At 40.2% G+C, this 17,478-nt stretch overlaps 1 protein-coding gene across 6 annotated transcripts in view; it reads right to left on the bottom strand.

Annotated features, from left to right (window-relative positions):
- ERC2 (ELKS/RAB6-interacting/CAST family member 2) overlaps nucleotides 1-17,478 on the bottom strand; it is a 1,001,125-nt gene that overhangs the window by 943,927 nt on the left and 39,720 nt on the right. For all 6 annotated transcript variants that reach the window (XM_044934212.2, XM_025272988.3, XM_025272991.3 and 3 more), the window contains exon 2: nucleotides 12,316-13,112. In XM_044934212.2, the coding sequence (XP_044790147.1) occupies nucleotides 12,316-12,972 (657 nt within the window). In that variant the 5' untranslated portion in view covers nucleotides 12,973-13,112. The remainder of the gene's footprint in view (nucleotides 1-12,315; nucleotides 13,113-17,478) is intronic.

Below are 17,478 nucleotides of genomic sequence, written 5' to 3'. Positions count from 1 at the left end.
TGTGGGGTGGGGGTGGGGGGTAGTCTAGTGCACAGTAGAATGTTAACTGGCGTCCCTGGCCTCTATCCACTAGATGCCAGTGGTACACCCCACCCAGCTGCAACAACCAAATGTCTTCAGACATTGTCAAATGTCCTCTCAGGGGCAAGATTGCCCCCAGTTCAGAACCACTAAGTTAATTTGATCAATGTATAGTGCCAAGTCAGACAATTCAAGCCCAGTTATGAGTTTATAAGACAAGAAGTGTAGTCAAAAACCAAGTATACGGTTTTTCCAGTAGTCAGGTAAGGATGTGAAAGACGGGCCATAAAGAAGACTGAGCAGCGAAAGATTGATGCTTTCCAATTGTAGTGCTGGAGAAGACTCTTGAGAATCCCTTCGGCTGCAAAAAGATCAAACCACTCAACCCTAAAGGAAATCAACCCTGAATATTCATTGGAAGGACCAATGTTGAAGTTGAAGCTCCAATACTTTGGCCACCTGATGGGAAGAGCGGCCATTGGAAAAGACTCTGGTGCTTGGAAAGATTAAAGACAAAAGGAGAAGAGGGCAGCATAGGATGAAATAGTTTGATAGCATCATCAACTCAATGGACATGAATCTGATCAAACTCCGGGAGATAGTGAAAGACAGAGGAGCCTGATGTGCCACAGTCCACGGGGCTCCAAAGAGTCAGACATGACTCGGCGACTAAACAACACAAAGTAGCAGTCTCAGTCAATACTTCTTCGCTCCAGAATATTCCTACTGAAAAAACAAAATGGCTGCTCATCACTTCCAAGAAAACAATCAAACTCGAGCTTCACAGAAAAATAGAGAAAACAGTGCACGTGCCAGAATTCTGAGTGTCAGTCTGCTCTAGTTCTTGGCTGCTTGCCCACATTCTGCCTAAAACCTACTTCTCAAACTTTTGGAAATGCTTTCCACAGCTTTCAGAACCTGACCTTTAGAGCAGCTTTATCTATGTGTGTGCGTGAAATAGATTTATAATTTTCTCTACTCCTGCAAAGCCAAACCACTTATTGAGTCCAAATGCCAACTGGGGATGGTGGGAATTTGCACACAGATGTCAGTGGACTCCAAAACAAGAACACAAGCGCTCCACCTGCAACTAATTATAGAAACCAAAATTGCACTCTGGCCAGAAGAGGCCAGGTTCACAACCCATCTGCTTTGGTGGATAAAATCACTCTGGTACTTTTTCTCCTGTCAACATAGACTTGCTTCTTAAAATGCTCTGAGGATCTTTTCCATAGGGAATTTTATTAGGCAGTGAATGTTTTGGGGGTGACCACTCCCTCTGCCTTTCCCTCCCAGAGCTTGGTTTCCTTAAGTGCCTTTGGCACAAGTGAGACTAAAATAATCTATTCATTAAAATATTCCAAAATGTTTTCTTTGGTTGATAGTGTGCTGTTGCTATCCCATCACCAAAATAAAGTGATCCAGAGAGAAAACAGAAGATGAAGTCATTTAATTTTCCCAAGGTCTAGCATACAAGAATGTTTATTTTCCTCCCATTAGCCAAGTTTTTCATAAGAAAATCTGGGAATAAAAATCTGTAAAGCTACTAATGCAGTGCATATGGCTGATCCTAGAGCTGACTGCAAGAGATTACTGAAGCAAAAATCAGCTGACATCTGTAACAAAGCTGTATAGTTCACTTCAAATCATTCTCCTACATTCCAGCAAACAAAGAAATCAAGTGTTGGATCTGTGCCATCTCATCTATCTTCAGGACCAAAGGAAGTTTTCACCTACCCACGAAAGAAATTTACGATTGTGGCTTCAATCTAAGTAGGTCATTGCCTAAGTCTGAACCAAAGTTTTTCCACCTTTCTGGAAAGGTAGACAAAAGCTACAATTCTCTGTAGAGCTGAGAGAGATGATTTCAAGACAAGGAAGATGAAATATTTTTTTTCTTCTAAGATTCATTATTCCAAGGTACGCTATGGTGCTAAAAACTAGTTCATATCGCCTAGTTCTAAATCCATGTGGCTATATAAAGTGGGCAAGACACATACAGACACTCACTTCAAATCAGAGTTAAAGTGAAAAAACTTACACACAGATGTGACATATGACTGACTTCTTCATTTCTCAGAGCTCTTGAAACAACTTGCTGCAGCTGCTTTTCAGTCGATAAGTTGTGTCCAACTCTTTGTGGCCCCATCGACTCTAGGCCACCAGGCTCCTCTGTCCGTGGGATTTCCCAGGCAAGAATACTGGGTGGGCTGCCATTTCCTCTTCCAGGGGATCTTCCCGACCCAGGGACTGAACCCAAGTCTCCTGCTGGGGAGGCAGATTCTTTACCAGTGAGCCACCTGGGAAGCCCTCTTGATACGACTCACAAGCCCTTAAAACATTTGGAGAATGAGAGTAAGGACAGTACAATTGGACACCTGTTTTTTTCCTAGAGTATCCTTTGCCCTTCATCTCAATTCCTTTAGAGCATTGCTCCTCTTCCAATGCATGCAGTTCTAACAGGTCATCAGTCACAGTAACCCCTTCTCACATACCTGTCCGTTTCCACCACACACATTCACTAAGTCCTGAAGGAAGAATATAAAAAGGCAGGACTAAAGTCCTTCCATAAATTTTCTAAGTGATAAGTGAAGATACAAGGATCTCTTATCTCTTTGATTGTGACCCACCTCATGAAGGAAAAACTAAGGCTCACATGTAGAGGCAGATACTGAGAACCAGAAACAAAGCGAAGTCCGGCTACAGTTTGAGGCCCTGCATCCAGTCAATTGCAATCTCCAAACCTGAGTCTTCCTGCAATTTCTCTGTGCATGCTGAGTCACTTCAGTCATGTCCGACTCTTGGCAACTCTATGGTCTGTGGCCCACCAGGCTTCTCTGTCCATGGGATTCTCCAGGCAAGAATACTGGAGTGGGTTGCCATTTTCTTCTCCAGCAATTCACTGCAAGAACTAATAAATTTCCATTTTTTGCTTATACAGGCTTGGAGTAGCATTCATGTCACTACTTGGAGTATCGCCCAATACCATTAGTAAGTAGGTTTTTTTCATTCTAATGTGTAAGGTCCTTTAGGGTCTCATTTCACCTCACTGAAATGCACCTATTTTTATGGGTATCCTAAGTAAGTGTTAGTCACTCAGTCATGCCCAACTGTTTGCAACCCCATGGACTGCAGCCCACCAGGCTCCTCTGTCCATGAGATTTTCCAGGCAAGGATACTGGAGTGCGTCGCCATTTCCTTCTCCAGGGGATCTTCCCAACCCAGGGATCGAACCCTGCACTGCAGGCAGATTCTTTACCAACTAAGCTACAAGGGAAGCCCAATGGGTATCATGACTGGCGATAATTAGAATGTGTGTGTGTGCTAAGTCATGTCTGACTCTGCAATCCCATCAACTGTAGTCCTCCAGGCTCCTCTAGCCACAGAATTTTCCCAGTGCAAGCCCCAAAAATTAGAATAATAGTTATCAACTCCAATTTTCTATGTTTTACCAAGTAGAAAGGTACTGAGCTACAAGTAATAGGATACCCAACCAGCAGTGACTTAAACAACTAGGGGTTATTTTCTCACATGACTAGAAGTCTGGAGGCAGGCCACTGCTGCTGCTGGTGCAACTGCTGAGAGACGGCAGGACATATGTCTCCATGCTTTTCTCATCCTTCCCTCCATGGTTACTAACAGGCAACATATTGACACTCAAGACAGAAAGAAGGAGAAAGGAGCATTGCTGGTGACATTTACTAATTTATCAGGAAAATACAAGTTTTCCCAGAACCTCCCAGATTTCCACTTGGGTTACATTGGCCAGTTACTTGAGGAAGAAGAGGAGAAGTCTGAAGGTGAGCCATTAATCAGACATCATTAGGATATTAGAAGGACTAGCCACTGAAGGAACCTTTGACCACAACAGATGGCTCATCCACTTTACAGTCTCAAACTTTAATGTCCTGATTCTAGAGCTGCTCTTGAAGTAGCCTTTTCCCAAATGTGGCCTTTATACCCTCAGTTTTAGGATTATTTATCACTTCTGACAGATAGTGATATATATATATATATATATATAAAAATATACACACACATATATATAGGACAAAACACACACACACGCACACACACACACACACACACACACACATATATTCATTCCACTTCCTTTCTGTTTTACAGGGAATATATTTCCCTGATCCCCTGACTTTGGGCTTGGCCACATAACATGCATTAGGCAACAGAATATTAGTGCACATGATGCAAATAGAGGCTTTAAAATGTATCTATGTGATTTGGCTGGACACTCGCCATCTGTGATCCATCATGAGAGGATAAAAGACCTGGTAGCTGCTTGTTCCCTCAGAGAAGGCAATGGCACCCCACTCTAGCACTCTTGCCTGGAAAATCCCATGGACAGAGGAACCTGGTGGGCCGCAGTCCATGGGGTCGCTAAGAGTTGAACTCGACTGAGTGACTTCACTTTCACTTTTCACTGTCATGCATTGGAGAAGGAAATGGCAACCCACTCCAGTGTTCTTGCCTGGAGAATCCCAGGGATGGGGGAGCCTGGTGGGCTGCTGTCTATGGGGTTGCACAGAGTTGGACACGACTGAAGCGATTTAGCAGCAGCAGCAGCAGCTGCTTGTTCCAAAGAGAATGTGGAAACACGCAGAACATACCTGAACCCCACTTTCAGCCTAGAACCTGGTGCTCAGAGTTTGGACCTGCCCAACTAAGTTTCAGTCAATCTGTAGATATATAAGGGAGAGGTAAATGCTTTTCTCTTTAAGCTAGTAAGTTTGGGGATGGCTTGTTAGACATGGCTTATTACTGCAGCACTAGCTGCCTAACACAGTTTTAAGGTAAGTTTCATCGTCAAGTAAGTTTCGGAAATTGCTAGGTTAAGCAAGTTTAATAAATATTTTTAACTGCATGAGTCAGAGCATTTCACATGCTGGTATGTTGTATTAATTAGTCTGCTAGGGCTGCCAAAACAAAGTACCAGAAACTAGGTGGTTCAAACAACAGAAATATATTGTCTCACAATTCTGGAGGCTAGAAGTTCAAGATTAAGGTGTCAGCAGGTCTATTCCTTCTGAGGACTGGGAAGGAAGGACCTGTTGCAGGCCTATCTCTTTGGCTTCTTCACCCTGTCTCTCCCCATGGTCTTCTCTCTCTGCATGTCTATGTCTGTGTCCAAATTTCCCCTTTCAGTAAGGATACCAGTCATATTGGACTAGACCCTCCTTATGACCTCACTTTAACTTGATTATCTCTGTAAAGATCTTATAAAGTCACATTCTGAGGCCTTGGGGATTAAGACTCCAACATATCTTTTCTCAGGGTGGGACACAATCCAATCCAAAACACACAGCATTATGAATTTCTAGGAGAGGAGTATCTCCTATGTTGTGTCTTAAGCATATTTGGCCAGAAAATTCCCTTTGGAAAGTGTAATTTCCCTTGACATACTTTGGAAACTGGGCTTTGGGGATCCATGGATTTCAGAATAATAGAAAGAAGACATAGGGATAAGACAAGTCTCAGGAGTGAATATATTTAAGTCCCACCCACAAAACTGATGGGACCCTACTCTCCAGGAATAAGCCCTTGATCTCACAAACATGCAGTATTCCAGGTGACTGCAGCTGCATTTAGCTGTCAATGGCCACCCTTTCACAATGCAGCTGTTTCACCACCTTCCTAGCAGGAGATAGAGTTAATTCCATCACCCACTTCCAACTGGTACAACTCTTTGTATCTGGACACTCACAGTGAAATGAATATTTAGAACAGAGTTGAATGACCTCTGTTGAGATGGCCCTGCAGTTATATAAATAAAAGAAAAAATAATAATAAAAGAAACACAGAAATGTGATCAATCTCGACCTTTTCAAGTTACAGGCTCAAAATGAGAATCAATAAATCATATGTGAAACTAGCTTAAAATCTCATCAGAAACCCGTATTAATATTGATTGAGAGTAGATCACTTTCTTTTGTGTTAAGCCAGAAATAGAAATTATCACATAACCACCACTTAAAAGCCATAACATTCCCCAGACAGGTTTACTTACACTTCTTAGGTTACATTTCCCAATGACCTTGTCCCATTTCGGCACACATGAGATGGGTAAATATTAGATCTAGTACAATCTCCCAGGGTCTGATGCTATTTATATTCATGCAGATCCTTGACTAGCCATGCAAAAATTAGAAAAATGTCTAAAAATCATCTTATGAATAACTAGTTTGGAAAAATAATCCATTAAAAATACAAAGTTAATAATAGCATAAAAAATTCAGGTATATAAAAAACCAATAACTTAAACACACAAAACTACAAGATGTAAGTCCTTATGAACTTTCTGAAATGTATTCTCTACCACGTTTTCTCTCTCCCATCTCCATCACACAGGTAAATAGAATGGAGTTGTAAAGAAAAGGCAACTATATAATCTTACAGAAAAAAAAAAAATGGGTCACTTAACTTCCCCATACATAGCTGCATTCTCAATATCCACTCTAACCCCACAGGCCATTAAAAATCAAAAAGGGGCTATCTCAAGTGGCAGCCTAACATTCATTATAAATCCTTTCTCCTCACTTCTACCCAAACCACTCTATAGGTGTGACAATGAGAGCATGAGGCTCCACCTCACTCTTCCTCCATTCAAGAAAATACATCATGAAGCAAAAAGCACAAGTGATAGCATAAGGATAACTTTGTATCCATGCACTCTAGTTTCAATAAACAAACCAAAGATTCCAAATGTCAGCACTGCAACTCTTAGTATCTCAACTGTATTTCTATACATGCCGATCTGTGCCTGAGACATAGGGCCTTGGAGAGAATCAAGGAAGTATGAATGGAAAGAGAGTCTGGGGTGAAACATCCTTCCAGAAACCTGATTGTCTATACTTCACTCATAAGATATTTGGTTACAGCCCCTGTCCGGTGGCTCTAAGGTCTGTACTTTCTTCAATACAGACAGTGTGTTCAACATACTCCCTTAGATCTGGAGTTGGGTTCGGCTTCCGTGACAGAACCACAAAAACCTTAGAACACACTGTGAAGGAGGTGATGAATGGGAGCCTTCTGTAATAACTGCATGAGGGTAAAAGGTCTATGCTGGTGTTCATTAAATTCACAGAACTATAACTTTAATATACAAGAGCATTCAAGTTTCCGCACCGCCACCTATAATGGACCTACTTCCTATTTCTATGCACATAGCACAATTCAAATCATTTTCAATCACCTGAATTTAGGTTAGTAAAATGCTACTTATCCAAACACCGTGTGATAGAACTACATTTGTAGATGCAGTTTCTGATTGTTGTGGATAAAAAACACTTGATTGTGGTTTCTTATCTCTTTTACATTCTTTTCTTCCATATAGAAAAAGGTCCTGTGATTTTTTTCCTCTAAAGGGAAAATATAATAAATCATGGGAAATAGTGAGTGGTAGAAAACCTAAATAGCCAATTGTGGAAAAAAAGAAATAAATTCCTAATTAACAATAAAATCCTAATTAAACTAAATTACATTCTGAATTATTCTATCAAAACTATTCACTTTTTTCATCTAAGTATGATCTTTCTATTACAGTAGGATTCTATTCACAGCTCAGTGATCCTAGAAGGAGGTAGTAAGCATAAATTACGATCTTAGATGTTGGCATAAAAGAGGCTAAAGCCTTAAGTCACTCAGTCCAGCTCAGTCACTTACCAGCTGTGTGAACTTGGGCAAGCTGCTTATTCTCTCTACATTTATTTTTAACCTGTAAAATGAAAAAAAGTCTAGCATCTACCTCAAATGACTAATGCAAACATTAAACATGATAATGTACACAAAGCTCTAAGCACAATGCCTAGTACATAGTGAGCTCCCAAAAGAAGTCTACTGGCTGCAGTAGCAGCAATAATAGAAACAGAAGCAAAGGCAGAAGTCTGGACTGTTCTCCAAACTTCATTTCATCTAGCTCCACTTTTTGAGAAACATAAAAACAGCACTGGTGAACATTTTTAGTGTCCCCTCATATCTGACTCTTCTCTCCTTCCTGGAAAAGAGGACTACACCTCACAGTCCCTCGTATTTGTGTCACTTCCAGCCCAAGGAACTGAGGAGCCAATGTGCCAACTCCAGGCACTCTCTTCCTCTGCTGTAGCAATTCCTGAAACCATGTGCCAAGATGCAGAAAACCTGGATCCTGAGTCACTGCCTGGAGGAGAGCTGCCCTGAAGAGTCACTTGACCTGCTTCATACTTCAGGTAAATAAGAAATAAATCTCTGATGTGTTAAGTCACTGAGATTTGAGGTCTATTGAGCACTGCAGCAGGATCTACCCTATTCTGACCAACAGGTATTCATATACCCCTAAAAGGGATCCTGATATACTTCAAGGGGGTTGGGGGGAGATGTTCAATTTTTTTTTAATAACTTGCTTTTTGTCAATCTTTATATTCTTTATTTTGTAACACTACCTAATATTGCAAGTAATTTTCAAAATCTCTATGCTTATCCCCCCTTTTATATTTTTAATCTAAAAATAGAAAGCAAGAGGGAGGGGACACATGTATACCTATGGCTGATTCATGTGATATATGGCTGAAGCCAACACAATATTGTAAAACAATTATTCTACAATTAAAAATAAATAAAATTTTTAAAACAAAATAATTATAGTTTGCTAACAGGTTAATCGGAGAAGGCAATGGCAACCCACTCCAGTACTCTCGCCTGGAAAATCCCATGGACGGAGGAGCCTGGTGGGCTGCAGTCCACGGGGTCGCTAAGAGTCGGACATGACTGAGCGACTTCACTTTCACTTTTCACATTCATGCATTGGAGCAGGAAATGGCAACCCACTCCAGTGTTCTTGCCTGGAGAATCCCAGGGACTGTGGAGCCTGATGGGCTGCCCGTCTATGGGGTCGCACAGAGTCGGACATGACTGAAGTGACTTAGCAGCAACAGGTTAATACTGGGGCTTTCACTGGTTCATATGTTGCATAGTCATATGCCACCCACAGAAACCATGGTAACATGTAATCATATTAGGTCCCAGAACAAGGAAAAAGTAATAGGAGCACCCTCAAATATTCACTTGTTTCTGGCTTAAGGCAAAATGGAACAGTTAAGTGGGATTGTGGATATTACCTGCTTTAAACTGAACCATGCCTTACAAAATAGACAAGGAGCTTAAAATATTTTTAGTAAAAACAAAAAGGTTTTGTGTGTCATTAAAATTTACTTTAATAAATAATTTTATTTTGTCTCTTCTATGCTAATTCTTTGCGAATGTTATAAAGACACATAACATATTAGCACAGTAGCACATCGTGTCATTAATAAATATACATATGTGTATAAGTAGGTAATCTGTGCTCAAAAAACTTAATGATAAAATCATAAGAAAAAAGTAATTTTGGAGATAACAGCTTATAAAATGGATTCCATACCTTTTGTCACTTCTTGCATCATTCCTAAACCGCTTTAACCTTTTTCCAAACCAACTAAAAAAGGGAGAAAATCAGTACAGACCTGGGGAAATGCACATAGTAGTAACAGAACTTCATATACCAGCAAAGTCATAAAAAAAAAAAGCAGAAATGATAGTGAAGGGCACTGATTTGATTTAGGAATGAAGAACAAAGCTTTCTGTTCCAATTGAAAATCACATTTCCACATCTGAAAACCAGCAGAGGCTCTGTCAGATAATCAAAGGGATAAGAAGACTGCTTTCCACACACAGAACGAGAATGAAGAGCAGATTCTCAAACAGATCAGAAATGTTTCTATGAACACTTGGACTCCAATGGTGTAGCAGGCAAGGAAACGTATAGGAGGTCAGCAGATGATCTCCAGAAAGGCAGAGAGCTTCATTAGGCCAGCATCAAGACCAAGTATCAGAGAAGCACTAGTTTAGCCAAGTTAGAATTATCTTCAACTTCTACAGAAAGTTAAATGACATTTGAGATTTTTTTTCCAGCCAAATGGCCCAACACTCTACTCCCCATCTCTTAGCATTTATTTCATTGGTAATAAGAGGTGAGGCTGGGACTTAATCCCAGGCATGTATTACTCCTGAGCCCCTGTGAACAGCAGCATATACATGAGCCTCACAGTATAGATTTCCCAGGTGGCACTAGTGATAAAGAACACGCCAGCCAATGCGGGAGACCTAAGAGACAATGGTTCAATTCCTGGGTGGGGAAGATCCCCTGGAGGAGGGCATAGCAACCCACTCCAGTATTGTTGCCTGGAGAATCCAATGGACAGAGGATCCTAGCAGTTCACTGGATTGCACAGAATCGAACACAACTGAAGCAACTTAGCATGCACAGTGTAGGTAGGATTTGAAAATGGAAACTAGCTGGGACTGAATAGACAGAGGCAGGGAGAGGGGGTGCTGAGAAGGCCACTAATGGAAGGGAAGAGAAAGGAATGGAAGTGAGAAATCTTGAGTATGTTCAGGAATTCCCAAGTGGTAGTGTAGGGAGCAACAAATTCTGGAAAATTCTTCAAGAGATAGAATACCAGACCACCTGAACTACCTCTTGAGAAATCTGTATGCAGGTCAGGAAGCAACAGTTAGAACTGGACATGAACAACAGACTGGTTCCAAATAGGAAAAGGAGTACATCAAGGCTGTATATTGTCACCCTGCTTATTTAATTTATTTGCAGAGTACATCATGAGAAATGCTGGGCTGGATGAAGCACAAGCTGGAATCAAGATTGCCAGGAGAAATATCAATAACCTCAGATGACACCACCCTTATGGCAGAAAGTGAAGAAGAACTAAAGAGCCTTTTGATGAAAGTGAAAGAAGAGGGTGAAAAAATTGGCTTAAAACTCAACATTCAGAAAACTAAGATCATGGCATCTGGTCCCATCACTTCATGGCAAATAGATGGGGAAACAGTGACAGACTTTCCTTTCTTGGGCTCCAAAATCACTGCAGATGGTGACTGCAGCCATGAAATTGAAAGACTTGCTTGCTCCTTGGAAGAAAAGCTTAGACATAATATTAAAAAGCAGAGACGTTATTTTGCCAACAAAGGTCCATCTAGTCAAAGCTATGGTTTTTCCAGTAGTCATGTATGGATGTGAGAGTTGGACCATAAAGAAAGCTGAGTGCCGAAGAATTGATGCTTTTGAACTGTGTTGTTGAAGACTCTTGAGAGTCCCTTGGACAGCAAGGAGATCCAACCAGTCCATCCTAAAGGAAATCAGTCCTGAATATTCATTGGAAGGACTGGTGCTGAAGTTGAAACTCTAATACTTTGGCCACCTGATGCAAAGAACTGACTCATTTGAAAAGACCCTGATGCTGGGAAATATTGAAGGCAGGAGAAAAAGGGGACGACAGAGGATGAGATGGTTGGATGGCATCACCGACTCAATGGAAATGAGTTTGAGTAAACTCCAGGAGTTAGTGATGGACAGGGAGGCCTGGCATGCTGCAATCCAGGGGGTTGCAAATAGTCATACATGACTGAGCAACTGAACTGAATTGAAGTGAGTGTAGCGAGCACAGATGTAGAAGGAGGTGGTATGAGATAAGACTACAAAGGCAGGCTTAGACATTCCAGGAGAAGGTGCTATAGGCTTAGTCAGAGGTACACTTCATTCTGGAGGCAACGAGTAATTATTGACAGCTTTAAAGCAGGGGAATGGCGTAACTACAAGTAGACACTGGGAAAACTAATCTTGCTATGACATGGATGATGGACCAAAAAAGAGTAAGAATGTGCCCTGCACGTAGTTAGATGCTTAATTAGTACTGAATGGATAAAAGTAGAAAAACTAGATTAAAATTTATCATGTTTCTCTAACATAATATCAAATCCATCCTATCCAATCCCATTTAATATTTTTCAGTTTGCTATTTAGTGAACCAACTTCCCTCATTCTAGAAGGAAATAATGTTGCTGGTGCATCAAAAAAAAAAAAAAATCAATTCACCAGTCAGATGTAGCCTTCTAAATGTTGTTTTTAAAGTGTATACTCTTCTTCTATTCAGGGGGAAGCACATCTGAGCTGCTTTTGGGACTACTGAAAAAGAAAACAAAATTAACCAAGTATAAAAGTTAGCCATTGAGGTGTGGTTCCCCTTCTTCTGCAACAATGTGAAAGGGTTATTGGCAAATAAGCAGATCACAAGCTGTAACTTTATCTTTCCTATACCCTTTTGTGCTCTTCACATCAAACATGTACTAAGCCATAGGTTTCTTGATGATGCCAAACTTCCCCCTGTACAGGCCGTGGTACCATCTGCAAAGCATCAACTACTCAGTGAGAAACCAAGGCTGAAAACATTGACATGAGTCATAACCTACCTGATTTTCTTCATGGGAAACCCTCATCTGCTCCTTAAGGACAGACATCCGAGCTGCCTCTTCTTTCCTCAAGACTCTCTCCTTCTTGAGCTCAGGACTCCAGAAGGTCTTGATACTGTTCATGGAAGATCCCAACTTGCTATCCTTGATGTCGAGCTCTTTTCGTAGGAGGTCATTCTCTCTCTGAAGTTCCTTGAGCTGGGCCTGAAGGTCTAACATGGTGCTATCTCTTACCTGCCTCAACATGGAGGGGACCTGGTGGTGGTGGTGATGGGATGAGCTGGTCAGACCGCCATGTTGATCCGTGTATGAAAGGACATCTGTGTGGGAAAGTCCAGCAGAGGCAATATTGGGACTACTCCCCATAGCTGTGACTCGGCCTCCATATACAGCTCGATTTGTGGCCCTTCCCAGAGTCATAGTGCCCTTTGGGTAAGTTGTTGAAGCCACCCCCTCATGATCGCTCAGATACATGGGTCCAGATGTAGCATAGGCTGCATTAAGGGACTGGATATTCTCCATGGACAGAGTCTTGCCTGTTCCTCCACCTCCCCCACTACTTGTTCTTCGGTGGCCCAGACGAGGAGACCGTGGCAAACGAGGTGATCTGGAAGGGCTACCTTCCAGATTGGTGATTGTTCTTGCACTTCCATACATTTTTCTTTTCTTATGAGGCGCTACAGAAGAGAAGGAATGCTATATTAAGTTGGAGATTAAGCCAATGTTTCCACCGTTGGCCAGAATTTTCACCACATTCTTTTCATAGTCTGTACTGGAAAATGCATCCAAACAGAGATCTGAAAAATGAGGAAAAAAAAAATAATCAAAAATAAATTTATTTAGAACTCTGACCATTAACAGCATTATATTTCAAAAATGTGTGTGTGTACATATAGATGATAGATTGATGATAAGAATGATAGATAATAGTCAAACCCATGCTTATTTAAAAATAGCAATGACCCCAAACTTTACTAAGTACATGTAAACATTTTGTAGATTTCCCCCATCATGCACCCAAGCAAGGTCAAAAGTTCTTAGAGCAAAAAAGAAGCTCATTTTTCCTTAGGAAAATGAAACTTTGCATTTTGGTCTGTGCTAAGTGATAGTTGGGGCCTCCAGAAAAATCACCCTCGAATTCTGTATCATAGAGATCTTAACTATAAAATACTCCATCTGAGGCACAAGACCCTCATATACAAGTGGCCTGACAGTGACTCTGATATCTTGTTTCCAAGAATGTCATCTAATAGTCAAACAGGTTGTCACCTCCCTTCCTGTACCCATTGCAGACATCACTAATCCATCACAATCTTCTTTCCCACTAAATTCAGAACTCTTATCAACACAACATTCTAAACAGTTTACCAACCAACTGATACAGACACATGAGTTGGAATGTATTGGCCATCTTGAAGTTAGAAGAAAAGAGGTGACCCAAATGAGAAGAGAAAGACTGGCTGAATGGATACAAAAACAAGACCCCTACATATGTTGTCTACAAGAGACCCACCTCAAAACAGGGGACACATACAGACTGAAAGTGAAGGGCTGGAAAAAGATTTTCCATGCAAATAGGGACCAAAAGAAAGCAGGAGTAGCAATACTCATATCAGATAAAATAGACTTTAAAACAAAGGCTGTGAAAAGAGACAAAGAAGGTCACTACATAATGATCAAAGGATCAATCCAAGAAGAAGCTATAACAATTATAAATATATATGCACCCAACATGGGAGCACCACAGTATGGAAGACAAATGCTAACAAGTATGAAAGGAGAAATTAACAATAACACAATAATAGTGGGAGACTTTAATACCCCACTCACACCTATGGATAGATCAACTAAACAGAAAATTAACAAGGAAACACAAACTTTAAATGATACAATAGACCAGTTAGACCTAATTGATATCTATAGGACATTTCATCCCAAAACAATGAATTTCACCTTTTTCTCAAGCGCACATGGAACCTTCTCCAGGATAGATCACATCCTGGGCCATAAAGCTAGCATTGGTAAATTCAAAAAAATAGAAATCATTCCAAGCATCTTTTCTGACCACAATGCAGTAACATTAGATCTCAATTACAGGAGAAAAACTATTTAAAAATCCAACATATGGAGACTGAACAACACGCTGCTGAATAACCAACAAATCACAGAAGAAATCAAAAAAGAAATCAAAATTTGCATAGAAACGAATGAAAATGAAAACACAACAACCCAAAACCTGTGAGACACGGTAAAAGCAGTCCTAAGGGGAAAGTTCATAGCAATACAGGCACACCTCAAGAAACAAGAAAAAAGTCAAATAAATAACCTAACTCTACACCTAAAGCAACTAGAAAAGGAAGAAATGAAGAACCCCAGGGTTAGTAGAAGGAAAGAAATCTTAAAAATTAGAGCAGAAATAAATGCAAAATATACCATGTTCATGGATTGGAAGAATCAATATAGTGAAAATGAGTATACTACCCAAAGCAATCTATAGATTCAATGCAATCCCTATCAAGCTACCAACAGCATTCTTCACAGAGCTAGAACAAATAATTTCACAATTTGTATGGAAAAACAAAAAACCTCGAATAGCCAAAGCGATCTTGAGAAAGAAGAATGGAACTGGAGGAATCAACCTACCTGACTTCAGGCTCTACTACAAAGCCACAGTTATCAAGACAGTATGGTACTGGCACAAAGACAGAAATATAGATCAATGGAACAAAATAGAAAGCCCAGAGATAAATCCACGCACATATGGACACCTTATCTTCGACAAAGGAGGCAAGAATATACAATGGATTAAAGACAATCTCTTTAACAAGTGGTGCTGGGAACTCTGGTCAACCACTTGTAAAAGAATGAAACTAGAACACTTTCTAACACCATACACAAAAATAAACTCAAAATGGATTAAAGATCTAAACGTAAGACCAGAAACTATAAAACTCCTAGAGGAGAACATAGGCAAAACACTCTCTGACATACATCACAGCAGGATCCTCTATGACCCACCTCCCAGAATATTGGAAATAAAAGCAAAAATAAACAAATGGGACCTAATTAACCTTAAAAGCTTCTGCACATCAAAGGAAACTATTATCAAGGTGAAAAGACAGCCTTCAGAATGGGAGAAGATAATAGCAAATGAAGCAACTGAAAAACAACTAATCTCGAGAATATACAAGCAACTCCTACAGCTCAACTCCAGAAAAATAAATGACCCAATCAAAAAATGGGCCAAAGAACTAAATAGACATTTCTCCAAAGAAGACATACAGATGGCTAACAAACACATGAAAAGATGCTCAACATCACTCATTATCAGAGAAATGCAAATCAAAACCACTATGAGGTACCATTTCACACCAGTCAGAATGGCTGCGATCCAAAAGTCTACAAGTAATAAATGCTGGAGAGGGTGTGGAGAAAAGGGAACCCTCTTCCACTGTTGGTGGGAATGCAAACTAGTACAGCCACTATGGAGAACAGTGTGGAGATTCCTTAAAAAACTGGAAATAGACATGCCTTATGATCCAGCAATCCCACTGCTGGGCGTACACACTGAGAAAACCAGAAGGGAAAGAGACACGTGCACCCCAATGTTCATCGCAGCACTGTTTATAATAGCCAGGACATGGAAGCAACCTAGATGTCCATCAGCAGATGAATGGATAAGAAAGCTGTGGTACATATACACAATGGAGTATTACTCAGCCATTAAAAAGAATACATTTGAATCAGTTCTAATGAGGTGGATGAAACTGGAGCCTATTATACAGAGTGAAGTAAGCCAGAAAGAAAAACACCAATACAGTATACTAACGCATATATATGGAATTTAGAAAGATGGTAACAATAACCCTGGGTACGAGACAGCAAAAGAGACACTGATGTATAGAACAGTCTTATGGACTCTGTGGGAGAGGGAGAGGGTGGGAAGATTTGGGAGAATGGCATTGAAACATGTAAAATATCATGTATGAAATGAGATGCCAGTCCAGGTTCGATGCACGATACTGGATGCTTGGGGCTGGTGCACTGGGACGACCCAGAGGGATGGAATGGGGAGGGAGGAGGGAGGAGGGTTCAGGATGGGGAACACACGTATACCTGTGGCGGATTCATTTTGATATTTGGCAAATCTAATACAGTTATGTAAAGTTTAAAAATAAAATAAAATTAAAAAAAAATTAAAAAAAAAAATAAAAAATAAAAAATAAAAAGATGAAAAAAAAAAAAGAAACAAAAGAGACCACAGCAAAAATCAACAAAACCAAAAGCTGGTTCTTTGAAAGGATAAATAAAATTGACAAACCATTAGCCAGACTCATCAAGAAACAAAGGGAGAAAAATCAAATCCATAAAATTAGAAATGAAAATGGAGAGATCACAACAGACAACACAGAAATACAAAGGATCATAAGAGAGTACTATCAACAATTATATGCCAATAAAATGGACAACGTGGAAGAAATGGACAAATTCTTAGAAAAGTACAACTTTCCAAAACTCGACCAGGAAGAAATAGAAAATCTTAACAGACCCATCACAAGCACAGAAATTGAAACTGTAATCAAAAATCTTCCAGCAAACAAAAGCCCAGGTCCAGACGGCTTCACAGCTGAATGCTACCAAAAATTTAGAGAAGAGCTAACACCTATCCTGCTCAAACTCTTCCAGAAAATTGCAGAGGAAGGTAAACTTCCAAACTCATTCTATGAGGCCACCATCACCCTAATACCAAAACCTGACAAAGAGCCCACAAAAAAAGAAAACTACAGGCCAGTATCACTGATGAACATAGATGCAAAAATCCTTAACAAAATTCTAGCAATCAGAATCCAACAACACATTAAAAAGATCATACACCATGACCAAGTGGGCTTTATCCCAGGGATGCAAGGATTCTTCAATATCTGCAAATCAATCAATGTGGTGTATTACACCACATTAACAAATTGAAAAATAAAAACCATATGATTATCTCAATAGATGCAGAGAAAGCCTTTGACAAAATTCAACATCCATTTATGATAAAAACTCTCCAGAAAGCAGGAATAGAAGGAACATACCTCAACATAATAAAAGCTATATATGACAAACCCACAGCAAACATTATCCTCAATAGTGAAAAATTGAAAGCATTTCCTCTAAAGT

The sequence above is a fragment of the Bubalus bubalis genome, chromosome 21, assembly GCF_019923935.1.
Source record: "Bubalus bubalis isolate 160015118507 breed Murrah chromosome 21, NDDB_SH_1, whole genome shotgun sequence".
Taxonomy (NCBI): Eukaryota; Metazoa; Chordata; class Mammalia; order Artiodactyla; family Bovidae; genus Bubalus; species Bubalus bubalis.
This window is presented reverse-complemented; position numbering and strand designations above follow the sequence as displayed.